The 12089-nt window shown below is 44.5% G+C and overlaps 1 protein-coding gene across 2 annotated transcripts; it reads right to left on the bottom strand.

Moving 5' to 3' along the window:
- Window positions 1–2372: 2372 nt before the first annotated feature.
- Window positions 2373–11884, bottom strand: anapc15 (anaphase promoting complex subunit 15). 2 transcript variants are annotated; one of them, XM_072576749.1, is made up of 5 exons: window positions 11720–11884; window positions 8480–8600; window positions 7454–7513; window positions 4956–5096; window positions 2373–3312 (listed from the first exon to the last, which is right to left on the bottom strand). In XM_072576749.1, exons 2-5 carry the CDS (start codon window positions 8597–8599, stop codon window positions 3265–3267), a joined length of 369 nt encoding a protein of 122 aa, XP_072432850.1. In that variant the 5' UTR covers window position 8600; window positions 11720–11884; the 3' UTR covers window positions 2373–3264. The 2 variants fall into 2 exon arrangements, with proteins under 2 accessions (XP_072432850.1, XP_072432851.1); XM_072576750.1 differs by having other exon boundaries at window positions 4956–5093.
- Between the last annotated feature and the right edge of the window lie 205 nt (window positions 11885–12089).

Raw genomic sequence — 12089 nt, 5'->3', positions numbered from 1 at the left:
AAGGTTATGAACCTTGAAAATTCTCTGCCACAGAGAGCTGTGAGAGCTTAGTCTTTAAAGATGTTTTTAAGGTAGCGTTTGATAGTTTTATGATTGCCAGTGGCATATAGGGTTATGGGGACAAAGAGAGTAAAAGGCATTGAAATGTTTGATATACCATCATCATGCAGAATGATACAACAGGCTCGGTGAGCTGAATGGTCTACTCCTGTTCCTAAGGCAACACAACAACATCTTTTCAAGGGTAATTAATCAATAGGTAAAGCTGGGCTTATCACCAACAATAAGAAGCAGTGAATTATTAAAAATAATTGACATACATCAGGTCCACAGTCACAAGCTCAACCCAATTCTCTCTCTCTCTCTCTCTCTCTCTGCTAAAATAAAGGCATGAGATGAATCTGGGTGAAAGGTGAAGCCAGTTATAGGACTGAATCCAAGATGACAGTTATCTGGAACTAAACTGTTAATCTCACTGAAAAACAGAATACAACATAACAGAGCTAGAAACAGTCCAGGGAAAAACTGGATCTATCCCTATGCTGTCCCTGTCCTGGGAGTGTTTGATGGAGACAGTGTAGAGGGAGCTTTACTTTGCATCTAACCCTGTATTGTGAGTAGTTGATGGAGATAGTATAGAGGAAGGTTTACTCTGTATCTAATCCCATGCTATCCCTGTCCTGGGAGTGTTTGATGGGGACAGTGTAGAGGGAGCTCATCTTTAAGGATCTGTATTCACTCCCTAGTTACTCTTTTGTCCTTAATGTATTGTTAGAATCCCTTTTGATTCTCCTTAACCCTATTTGCCAAAGCCATCTCATGTCCCCTTTTTGCCCTCCTGATTTCCCTATTAAGTATACTCCTCCTGCCTTTATACTCTTTTATGGATTCACTTGATCTCTACTGTCTACAGCTGACATATGCTTCCTTCTTTTTCTTGACCAAAACCTCAATTTCTTTAGTCATCCAGCATTCCCTACACCTACCAGCCTTTCCTCTCACCCTAACAGGAATATACTGTCTCTGGACTCTTGTTACCTCAGTTTTGAAGGTTTCCAATTTTCCAGCCATCCCTGTACCTGCAAACTACCGCCTCCATTCAACTTTTCAAAGTTCTTGCCTAACACCATCAAAATTGGCCTTCCTCCAATTTAGTACTTTAACTTTTAGATCCTTTTCCATCATTATTTTAATACTAGTAGAATTATGGTCACTCGTCCCAAAATGCTCCCCCACCAACACCTCAGTCACCTGGCCTGCCTTATTTCCCAAGAGTAGGTCAGGTTTTGCACCTTCTCTAGTAGGTACATCCACATACTGAATGAGAAAAGTTTCTTGTAGATACTGAACAAATTCCTCTCCATCTGAGTCCTTAACACTATGGCAGTCCCAATCTACGTTTGGAAAGTTAAAATCCTCTACCGTAACCACCCTATTATTCTTAATATAACAGAGATCTCTTTACAAATTTGTGTCTCAACTTCCTACTGGGGTCCAAGTGCAATCCCAACAAGGTGATCATCCCTTCCTTATTTCTCAGTTCCACCTAATACCTTCCCTGGATGTATTCCTAGAAATATCCTCCTTACCAGTCTTGTCCATCCCAGAGCGTGATGCTGCAAAAGCACAGCAGGTCTGGCACCATACGAGGAGCAGGAGAATCAACCTTTCGGGCATAAGCCCTCCTGATGAAGAGCTTATGCCCAAAACGTCAATTCTGCTGCTCCTCGGATGCTGCCTGACCTGCTGTGCTTTTCCAGCACCACACTCTCAACTCTGATCTCCAGCATTTGCAGTCCTCACTTTCTCTTTGTCCATCCCTGAGCTGTGTCTCTGTAATTGCTTTGATATCCCAGTCCCAAGTTTGCAATCATGCCCTAGGTTTACCTACCTTCCCTGTTAGGCCTGTTGCATTGAAATAAATGCAGTTTAATTTATCAATCCAAACTCGTTCTCTGCTTTGTTCCTGCCTGCCCTGTTTGACTTGCTCCTTTTCACAAGAGCACCAGTCTCAGACTGATCTCTATCTTCTTCTCTCAGAAAGAGAAAAGGACAAGATTCTATGTCATTAGTTCCAATGTGTAGAACGACCCCCTGCTGGTTCCTCTTCCTGTTGAGAATATTCTGCACTCTGTCAGGAATATCCGTGATTCTGGCACCAGGGAGGCAACACACCATTCGGATTTCTCGCTATCAGCCGCAGAAATGTCTGTCTATGCCTCTGACTAGAGAGTTCCCTATCACAATCGATCGGTTGGAACCTGACATAGCCCTTGTTACATTAGAGCCAGTCTTAGTACCAGAACCTGTCCTGAGAGTGTTTCAAACTGAGGCTAAAGATAATTACAAAATAAACACACAGGGAGGACCAGTGAGATTTCAAAAGAAAACATTTTATTTTAAAAGTTCACCAGAAATATCCTCAAGGAATTGTTCAATAGAGGCAGTAAATAGAAAACTGCAATGAACAGAGCAAGGTTGCTTTCAGTCCTGTCTTTGGAGGAGAATCAGTTTCCTGGTGAGAATGTGGAACTTGCCACGGCAAACAGTGGTTCAATGGTGAACAGCTGAGATGCATTGAAGGTAAATTAAAAGAGCTGAAGGAGAAGTGGAGGGAGGGAAGGGTGTGCTGAAAGTTGAAGTTCAAAAAGGTGTGATGAAGAGCAGCATGGAGCATTTGGGCTGCATGTCACACAAATTGTACCTGGTCTCAGCTTAGGTCCTTGACCTTTGGGCTGAGGTTGGGATCTCAGAGAGACCTGCTCCAAAAACCCCTTTGATTCTACAAACCATAAGACAGGATGGCAACATCCCACTGGATAATTGATTCCACAAATTCCACAAACATCATTTCACTGGCGTGGGAATAGGCGGTGTAAATCCAGAACTTTTTGTCTGAGGAAAGGAGGGAGATAGTCAACTGAAACCTCAAGATGGAAGTTGATTTCACCAGGCCAAGGAATCACATCTTCGAGGGTTGTAGAACCTAAGCATGTGGAGGAGAGACAGAACAGCTATGACCAAACCCAAGGGGCTGAATGGCTTCCCGTTTAGTCTGGAAGAGAGCGATCATTAGCCATTTGGAGAAACCTAAGGGATATGCAGGAGTCAAGGTTAGGGCTGGGAGTGGAGGATGGAGGAGAAGGGTGCAAGTATTTGTGACTGGACTGGTCTTTTTCCACTCATGTCTCTTGGTCCCAGCATCAAAGTTGGAAAATAAACTGAAGTCAATGCCTGGATTTGAAGAGCGCAGTTGAAGGCCTTTTAGATCATCCACTGGTCCTGATCCTGCTCTGCACCTTCCATGTCGATCTGCAAGGAACAAGACTTATACACTTAAAGGTAAGGTCCTAGACAGTGTTGCTGAACAAAAAGACCGTGGAGTGCAGATTCATAGCTCCTTGAAAGTAGAGAAGCATGTAGATAGGATAGTGAAGGTGGTGTTTGGTATACTTTCCTTTAATGGTCAGAGCCTCAAGTGTAGGAGTTGGGAGGTCATGTTGCAGTTGTACAGGACGTTGGTTAGGCCACTTTTGGAATATTGCATGCAATTCTGGTCTCCTTTCTATCGGAAGGATGTTGTGAAACTTGAAAGGGTTCAGAAAAGATTTACAAGGATGTTGCCAGGGTTGGAAGATTTGAGCTATAGGGAGAGGCTGAACAGGCTGGGGCTGTTTTCCCTGGAGCATCGGAGGCTGAGGAGTGACCTTAGAGGTTTATAAAATCTTGAGGGGCATGGATAAGATAAATAGACAAAGTCTTTTCCCTGGGGTTGGGGAGTCCTGAATTAGAGGGCATAGGTTTAGGGTGAGTGGGGAAAGATATAAAAGAGACTTAAGAGCAACTTTTTCACACAGAGGGTGGTGCGTGTATGAAATGAGCTGCCAGAGGATGTGGTGGAGGCTGGTACAATTGCAACATTTAAACGGCATCTGGATGGGTATATGAATAGGAAGGGTTTGGAGGGATACGGTTCGGGTGCTGGTAGGTAGGACAAGATTGGGTTGGGATATCTGGTCAGTATGGATGAGTTGGGACTGAAGGGTCTGTTTCTGTGCTGTACCTCTCTATGACTATGACTAAGAGGTTCAGTGAGTTATTGCCAGATCTCAACATAACAATGAATAGAGATGCTCTGCCCTGCAGTAAACTCACCAAGTCTCCTTAGTTAACACCATCCACACCCACCACTATTTCCATCTAGAGGGACAAGAGCAGCAGATATATGGGAACACCACCCACTCCAAGTTCCCCTCCAAGCCACTCACAATCCGGACTTGGAAATATATAACCTGTTTTATTCGGTCAAAATCCTAGAACTCCCTCCCTAACAGCATTGAGAGTCTACCCCAACAACATACAGATTGCAGCAATTGAAGAAGGCAGCTCACCACCACCTTCTCAAGGGGCAACTAGGGATGGACAAGAAATACTGGCCTAGCGAGTGATGCCCTCATTCCCTGAATAAAGAAAAACAAACCCATTGGAGTTGGGAGTGGGGCAGAAAGGTGTAGTTGAATGACTCGCAGAGCACTTACAGACTGTTGACACTGGATGCGAGAAGTGGATGGATAGTGATAGTGAAAAACAGACAAATTTGATAGACCATGACAGCAGATCTCCTGACTGAAATAGCTAAGAACAAGGGCAGTCATTAACACAAGCAGAGAGTACCTTTTTACAGTTCAGCTGGGAACTGGAGCCAGGGGTGAATGTTGAGGTTATCTAGGCCTCACAAACAAAACGCAGTGTTGTGTTTCTTTAAGCTTGTGCAATTCTCATTACCAAACCCCCTCCTCATTTCAACAGTTGACTCACTTGTGACAAATATAACATAGCAGCCCTGTAAATAAACTATTTCCCCAATGGGGTACAAGTGATTCTGTACTAGAACAGATGGGGATCCCACCCTGCTGTGCTCCAGCACCCATTCCTCTGGCCGTTACCCCACTCACCTCATTTATCTCTCCATCATCTGGAGATTCGTTGTAATCATTCATCTCATCCATGTCCTGCATGTCTTCATCTTCCTCAGAGTCCTCTTCACTGTCCTCATCATCCTCATCATCCTCCTCTTCCTCATCATCATAGTTCTGCTGTGAGGCATCAAACACAAAACAGACTGACGACACTTCCTCATTGCACACCACACATTTAAATATTTAATTGAAAAATCCCAGATATATACGGAAGATATTCTATATACCCTAATTATATTTCACGTTGGGCATGAATATTATTTAAATGGAGAAAAACTGCAGAAAACTGAAACACTGAGGGATTTGGGACTCCTTCTCCACCAATCACGAAAAGCTAGCATCCAAGTACAGTGGGTAATAGAGAAGGCAAGTGGAATGTTGGCTTTTACTTCAAAGTGAATGGAAGATAAAAATACGGAGATTTTGTACAAAGCACTAGTCAGACCACAGTTGGAATACTATGAACAGTGTAAAGCCCCTTATCTCAGGAAAGATATGCTGCCATTGGAGGCAGTCCAGAGAAGGTTCACTCAGTTGCTACTACGTATAGAGGTTCAGTCTTATGAGGAGAGGTTGAGTAGGCTGGGTCTGTACTCATTGGAATATAGAAAAATGCGAGGTGGCCTTATTGAAACATCTTAGGTTTGACAGGGTAGATTTGGAAAAGTTGCTTCCCCATTGGGAAAGTCTAGGACCAGAAGGCATCATTCCAAACAAAGGGAGCACATATTTACGACAGAGATGGGGACGAATTTCTTGTCTCAGAAGGTGGTAAATCTATGGAATCCTTTATCGCAGAGGCTGGGTCATTAAGTATATTCAAGGCTGAAATAGAGAAATTGTTAATCAGGAAGCAAATCAAGGGCTATGGGGAAAAGGCAGGGAAATGGAGTTGAGGATTATCAGATCAGTCATGAATGAAGAAGCAGACTCAAAAGGGCTGCTCCTATGGTATATGGTCTACAGGCCTTGAACCTGTTTCACTTCACTTAAATCACAATTGATCTGTATTTTAACTCCATTCTCCCAGCTCGGTTTTATAACTATCATGATCTTCATCCAAGAAACATCCAACAATCTCAGTTTTGAAACCTTCAGTTCTATTTGTCAGAAGGATACCGGTTGTTCACCATCCTGACTTGGAAATATATTGCCATTTCTTCAAGATCTTAGGAACCATTCCACCAACCGCCCACCCTAACAGCGTTGTGGGTCTATCTACATCATGTGGACTGCAGCAGCTCAAGAAGGCAGCTCACCACCATCTTCTCAAAGGCAACTATGGATGGGCAATAAATGCTGACCCATCCAGTGATGTGTAAATCACATGAATGAATGATGAAAAAATTTCAATGCAGCCCTTTAAGCATCTTAATTAGATCACCACTTAAACTTCAAATACAATTGTTTCCAAAAATACTTTGCCGTATTGCCAAAACTCTGTTGAACTCCCTCTCATGAGATGAAGTCACCATTGTCTTACCAGACCATATGGCTGCTACCTTTTTAGAGACAGACAGCCGATGGTGTACAATCTGACAGTCATTATGCTTCAGGTGAAGGGAGAGTTTGACAAGGAGAATCCTTCATGGAACCTCAACCAGTGCAGGAATTGAACCCATGCTGTTGGCATCACTCTGCATTGTAAGCCAGCTGTCTAACCGACTGAACTAACCAATGTCCTAAAAACATAATGAATGTGAACAGGCATTGTTCCCTTGATTCCTCAAACCTGGTCTGCCATTAAATACGATCCAGCCCAAGCCCTGACATCAACTCTGCTTTCTTGCCCAGTCTCTGTATCCCTTAATTTCCTTTGAGATCAGAAATTTATTGATAGAAATAGAAAAAAAAAGTACAGGAGTAGCCATTCGGCCCTTCAAGACTATTTTGCCATTCATTTTGACCATGGCTGATCATCCAATTCAATAACTTGTTCCTGCTTTTCTTCCATGTCCCTTGATCCCTTTCATCCCAAGTGCAATATCTAACTCCTTTAAATCACACAATGTTTTGACCTTGACCGCTTTCTGTAGCAGACAATTCCACAGACTACCCACTCTCTGGGTGGAGACATTTCTCCTCATGTCAGTCCTAAATGGCCTACCCCTTAGACCGTGATCCCTGCTTCTGGACTCACTGGTCATCGGAAATATCCTTCCTGCATTTACCCTGTCTAGTGCTGTTATAATTTTATAGGTTTCTATGAGATTCCCCCTCATTCTTCTAAACTCCAGTGAATACAATCCTAACTGATTTAGTTGAATATCGCAGGTTTCTTGGGGTGGAGAATTCAGAAGATTCACATACCTCCGTGCAATGTTCGTCAATTCATTCCAAAACAGCCAACCCCTTATGCTGAGTCTTTGCTCCATTCTTGACCAGCATTTCCCTAACCTCATAACGCAAAGAGATCTCAGCGAATCTAACAACAAGGTTTATTACAAAAAGCCAGGACCCAGTCAGACACTCACCTCAGAGGCAGGCTTTCCAATTGGGACCAAAGTATTGTTCTTCTCAGCAATACTCTGCAGCTGTGTACAGGATGTGTGTGTGTGTGAGAGAGAGAGAGAATGAGAATGAGAGAAATGAAATTTGGAACAGCATGCTACTGAAACCGACACTCTAAAAATGCAGCTCACTCATCCCCATTACTCATGACAACCTGAGTTTCCTCAACATCTGACCCTCATCCCTCACATTGTTTGGAACATATAGCACAACGAGAAATATTCTTCACTGTAATAGTTTTAATTTGTTACAACTTTAAACTTTAATTGTTTCCTCCTACTAACATCAATATGTGAAGAGTTGTTTAAAATCACAGAATTGTAATGTTGGAGGTGGCCTTTTGGCCCATTGTTTCTGTACTGGAACGTGTGAGTGCTGTTTCAAACGGAGGGCATTCTCTGCTTAAATTTTCATTCCCAGTGCTAGAAATTGCCTGACAATATCCAGGCTTTGTCTGATAAATATTAAGTGCCAGACAATGACCATCTCCATCAAGGCAAAGTCTAACCATTACCTCTTGGCATTAAATGGTGTTATTATCAAAGAATGCCTAACTATCAACATTCTAGACTAGCTATATAAATAGAGGGGAGGTAATGGCATAGTGGTATTATTGCAAGACTATTAATCCAGAGACCTAAATCATGTTCTGCGGATCCAGGTTCAAGTCCCACCATGGAAGAATTCAATAAAAATCTGGAATTAAGCACCTAATGATGACCATTAACCAGTGTCAACTGTCAGGAAAACCCCATCGGATTTACTAATGTCCTTCAGAGAAGGAAATCTGCTGTCCTTACCCAATCTCGTCTACATGGGATGCCAGACCCATAGAATGTAGTTGACTCTTAACTGCCCCCTGGACAATTGGAATAGGCAACAAATGCTGGTCTAACTGGCGATGCCCACATCCCATGAATTAAAACAACTGTCAGAGACAGAAGTTGAAAAAATCATACGAATCCGCATATACACACACAGACACTGACCCAAGCCTGATGTTGGTTCTCTTGTTGTTGGAGTTCATTTTCATCCACACATGGTCGATCAAGGTTAAACCACAAAGACTCTGTCACTCGGGGAAAGAGTGAGGGAAAAAGTGTTGACATCCTCAACAGACAGAAAATAAAAGGGCAGTTAGAAAGAGAGAAAGTGGAGGTGCTTCCTTTCCTTTGTGGATGTTTATACACTTGGACAGGAAGTGGAAGTCTGTGACCTTTGCAGTTTCTCCTCCAAGAGTTCTAAAGCATTTTAGGTTTTCAATTAATTTGCTCCAAACCAGGCTTCATGTAGTCTCTTAAAATATCAGCATTCAAAGTTCTATAAGGGCAATGGGACCAGGTACAGTAGATAGAGAGAAATATTTTCCTCATTATTTAAGGAAGGTAGTGGTGGTGCACATGTAACGCCACTGACAAGTAAACATCAGAATCCCAGGCTAACGTTCTGTGACATTGGTTTGAATCCCAATGTGACATGGATAAATTTGAATTTAGTTATAGAGTCATAGAGATGTACAGCATGGAAACAGACCCTTCAGTCCAACCTGTCCATGCCGACCAGATATCCCAACCCAATCTAGTCCCACCAACCAGCACCTGGCCCATATCCCTCCAAACCCTTCCTATTCATATACTCATCCATTTGCCTTTAAAATGTTGCAATTGTACCAGCCTCCGCCACTTCCTCTGGCAGCTCATTCCATACACGTACCATCCTCTGCGTGAAAACGTTGCCTCTTAGGTCTCTTTATATCTTACCCTAAACCTCTGCACTCCCCTGATCCCAGGAAAAAGACTTTGTCTACTATACCTATCCATGCCCCTCAATTTGGTAAATAAGGTCACCCTTCAACCTCCGATGCTCCAGGGAAAACAGCCCCAGCCTGTTCAGCCTCTCCCGATAGCTCAAATCCTCCAACCCTGGCAACATCCTTGTCAATCTTTTCTGAACCCTTTCAAGCCTCAACATCCTTCCGGTAGGAAGGAAACCAGAATTGCACGCAATATTCCAACAGTGGTCTAACCAATGTCCTGTACAGCCGTAACATGCCCTCCCAACTCCTGTACTCAATACTCTGACCAATAAAGGAAAGCATTCCAAACGCCTTCTTCACTATCCTATCTACCTGCGACTCCACTTTCAAGGAGCTATGAACCTGCATTCCAAGGACTCTTTGTTCAGCAACACTCCCCAGGACCTTACCATTAAGTATGTAAGTCCTGCTAGGATTTGCTTTCCCAAAATGCAGAACCTAGTATTTATCTGAATTAAACTCCATCTGCCACTTCTCAGTCCATTGGCCCATCTGGTCCAGATCCTGTTGTAACAGGAGGTAACCCTCCTCGCTATGCACTACACCTCCAATTTTGGTGTCATCTGCAAACTTACTAACTGTACTTCTTATTCTCACATCTAAATCATTTATATAAATGACGAAAACTAGAGGACCCAGCATCGATCCTTGTGGCACTCCACTGGTCACAGGCCTCCAGTCTGAAAAACAACCCTCCACCACCACTGTCTGTCTTCTACCTTTGAGCCAGTTCTGTATCCAAATGGCTAGTTCTCCCTGTATTCTGTGAGATCTAACCTTGCTAACCAGTCTCCCATGGGGAACCTTGTTGAACGCCTTACTGAAATCCATATAGGTCACATCTACTGCTCTGCTATAGAGTCATAGAGATGTACAGCATGGAAATAGACCCTTCGGTCCAACCCGTCCATGCCGTCTAGATATCCCAACTCAATCTAGTCCCACCTCTTCAAAAATCTCAATCAAGTTTGTGAGACATGATTTCCCATACACAAAACCATGTTGACTATCCCTAATCAGTCCTTGCCTTTCCAAATACATGTACATCCTGTCCCTCAGGATTCCCTCCAACAACTTGTCCACCACGGATGTCAGGATCACTGGTCTATAGTTGCCTGTCTAATCCCTACCACCCTTCTTAAACAGTGGCACCACGTTAGCCAACCTCCAGTCTACGGCACCTCACCTGTGACTATCGATAATACAAATATCTCAGCAAAAGGCCCAGCATTCACTTCTCTAGATTCTCACAGGAGTTCTAGGGTACACGGTTAATGATTCTGGAATTTAAAAGCTTTTCTAACGATGATTAATGTTTTAAAAACTCATCTAGTTCACTAATGTCCTATAGAATTGGAAATCTGCCATCTTTACCTGGTAGCCCAGACATGCAGCAATGTACTGGATTAGTGGTGCTGGAAGAGCACAGCAGTTCAGGCAGCATCCAACGAGCAGCGAAATCAACGTTTCGGGCAAAAGCCCTTCATCAGGAATGCAGCAATGTAGTTAATTCTTATTTTCCCTCCGAATCGGCTGAAGGGTTGCACCTGAAACATTGACTTCTCCACCTCCTGATGCTGCCTGCTCCCAGACTTCTCCACCTCCCAGAATCCTGCTCGACTACCTCTGAATTGACCGAAGCAAGCTTCTCAGTTCAACACACATAGGGACAGCCAACAAATACATCTTGGTAAAAACAATGACTGCAGATGCTGGAAACCAGATTCTGGATTAGTGATGCTGGAAGAACACAGCAGTTCAGGCAGCATCCAAGTAGCTTCGAAATCGAAGCTATTTGGATGCTGCCTGAACTGCTGTGCTCTTCCAGCACCACTAATCCAGAAACAAATACATCTTGTCAGCAACAGATACGTTCCATGAATGAATGAATAAACAAAAACAAAACTATAGGTGTTTAGCACTGGAGGATATGGTATAAAGTGGGACATTTCATGAGGGGAAGACTCTTTGCTCCAAATAAGGGATTGAAGTGGAGTGTAAATCCATCCAACGAATCGAATTGTAATTGATCAAAATGTGGGACTGATGGTTTTTAACTAAAACAAAAAAAAGTCGAGGATAGGAGGCAAAGGTAGAGAGGAAACCAGACACTGTGCTGTGGTCCTGAAGAATTCAGATGGGCTGAATGGCTTCTTAGAGATTCAACAGCAACAATGATGATGAGGAAGAGCAACCCTTCCTCAACCTCAGGGAGACACCGCACAGGAGGAGACCCTTCAGCCCATTTGGTTCAGGCTTGCAGGGAGAAGCTGCATCACGTGGGGCCGGTTTTGTGGGCGGAGCCTGACGCGGGCCGGGGGGAGGGGGAGGGGGGAGGGGGAAGGGGAGGTGAGGGTGACCGATCTCCTCCGCCCGGTCCCTGCTCATACCCCGACCCAGGCACACCGCCTACCTGAGCGGCCGCCGGAAGCGGTTCCGCCGCTGAATACCCGCACCCGGAGCGGGGACACGGCGAACCTGGAATGGGACCACTTCCGATTCCGGTGCCCGTGTGCAGCGCTTCCGGTGTCCGGGCGGGTTAAGACGGTGTCCGGAACCAAGGGCTTGCAGCAGAGAAAACAAAATCCCCTCCCCCTCCCACGCCTCACACCCTTCCCCCACCCCATCCCCCGCCTCCTCCCCTTCCCCTCCCCCTCCCCCTTCCCCCCCCTCCCCCTTCCCCCCCTCCCCTTCTCTCCCCCTCCCCCCTTTCCCCTCCCCCTCCCCTTCCACATCCCCCCTTCTCCTTCCCCCTCCCCGCCCCTTTCCCCTCTCCCTCTCCC

Source organism: Chiloscyllium punctatum, chromosome 9 (genome assembly GCF_047496795.1).
Source record: "Chiloscyllium punctatum isolate Juve2018m chromosome 9, sChiPun1.3, whole genome shotgun sequence".
In the NCBI taxonomy this organism is placed as follows: domain Eukaryota; kingdom Metazoa; phylum Chordata; class Chondrichthyes; order Orectolobiformes; family Hemiscylliidae; genus Chiloscyllium; species Chiloscyllium punctatum.
The sequence above is the reverse complement of the archived record's forward strand: the minus strand, read 5'-3'. Positions and strand labels throughout refer to the sequence as shown.

Coding starts and splice junctions, on each gene's coding strand:
- anapc15 (XM_072576749.1), bottom strand. CDS start 8,599: ATGTCAACACTTTTTCCCTCACTCTTTCCCCGAGTGACAGAGTCTTTG. Junction 5,097..7,453: donor TTGGAAAGCCTGCCTCTGAG/GTGAGTGTCTGA, acceptor GATGCCTCACAG/CAGAACTATGATGATGAGGA. Junction 3,313..4,955: donor ATGATGGAGAGATAAATGAG/GTGAGTGGGGTA, acceptor TGTTCCTTGCAG/ATCGACATGGAAGGTGCAGA.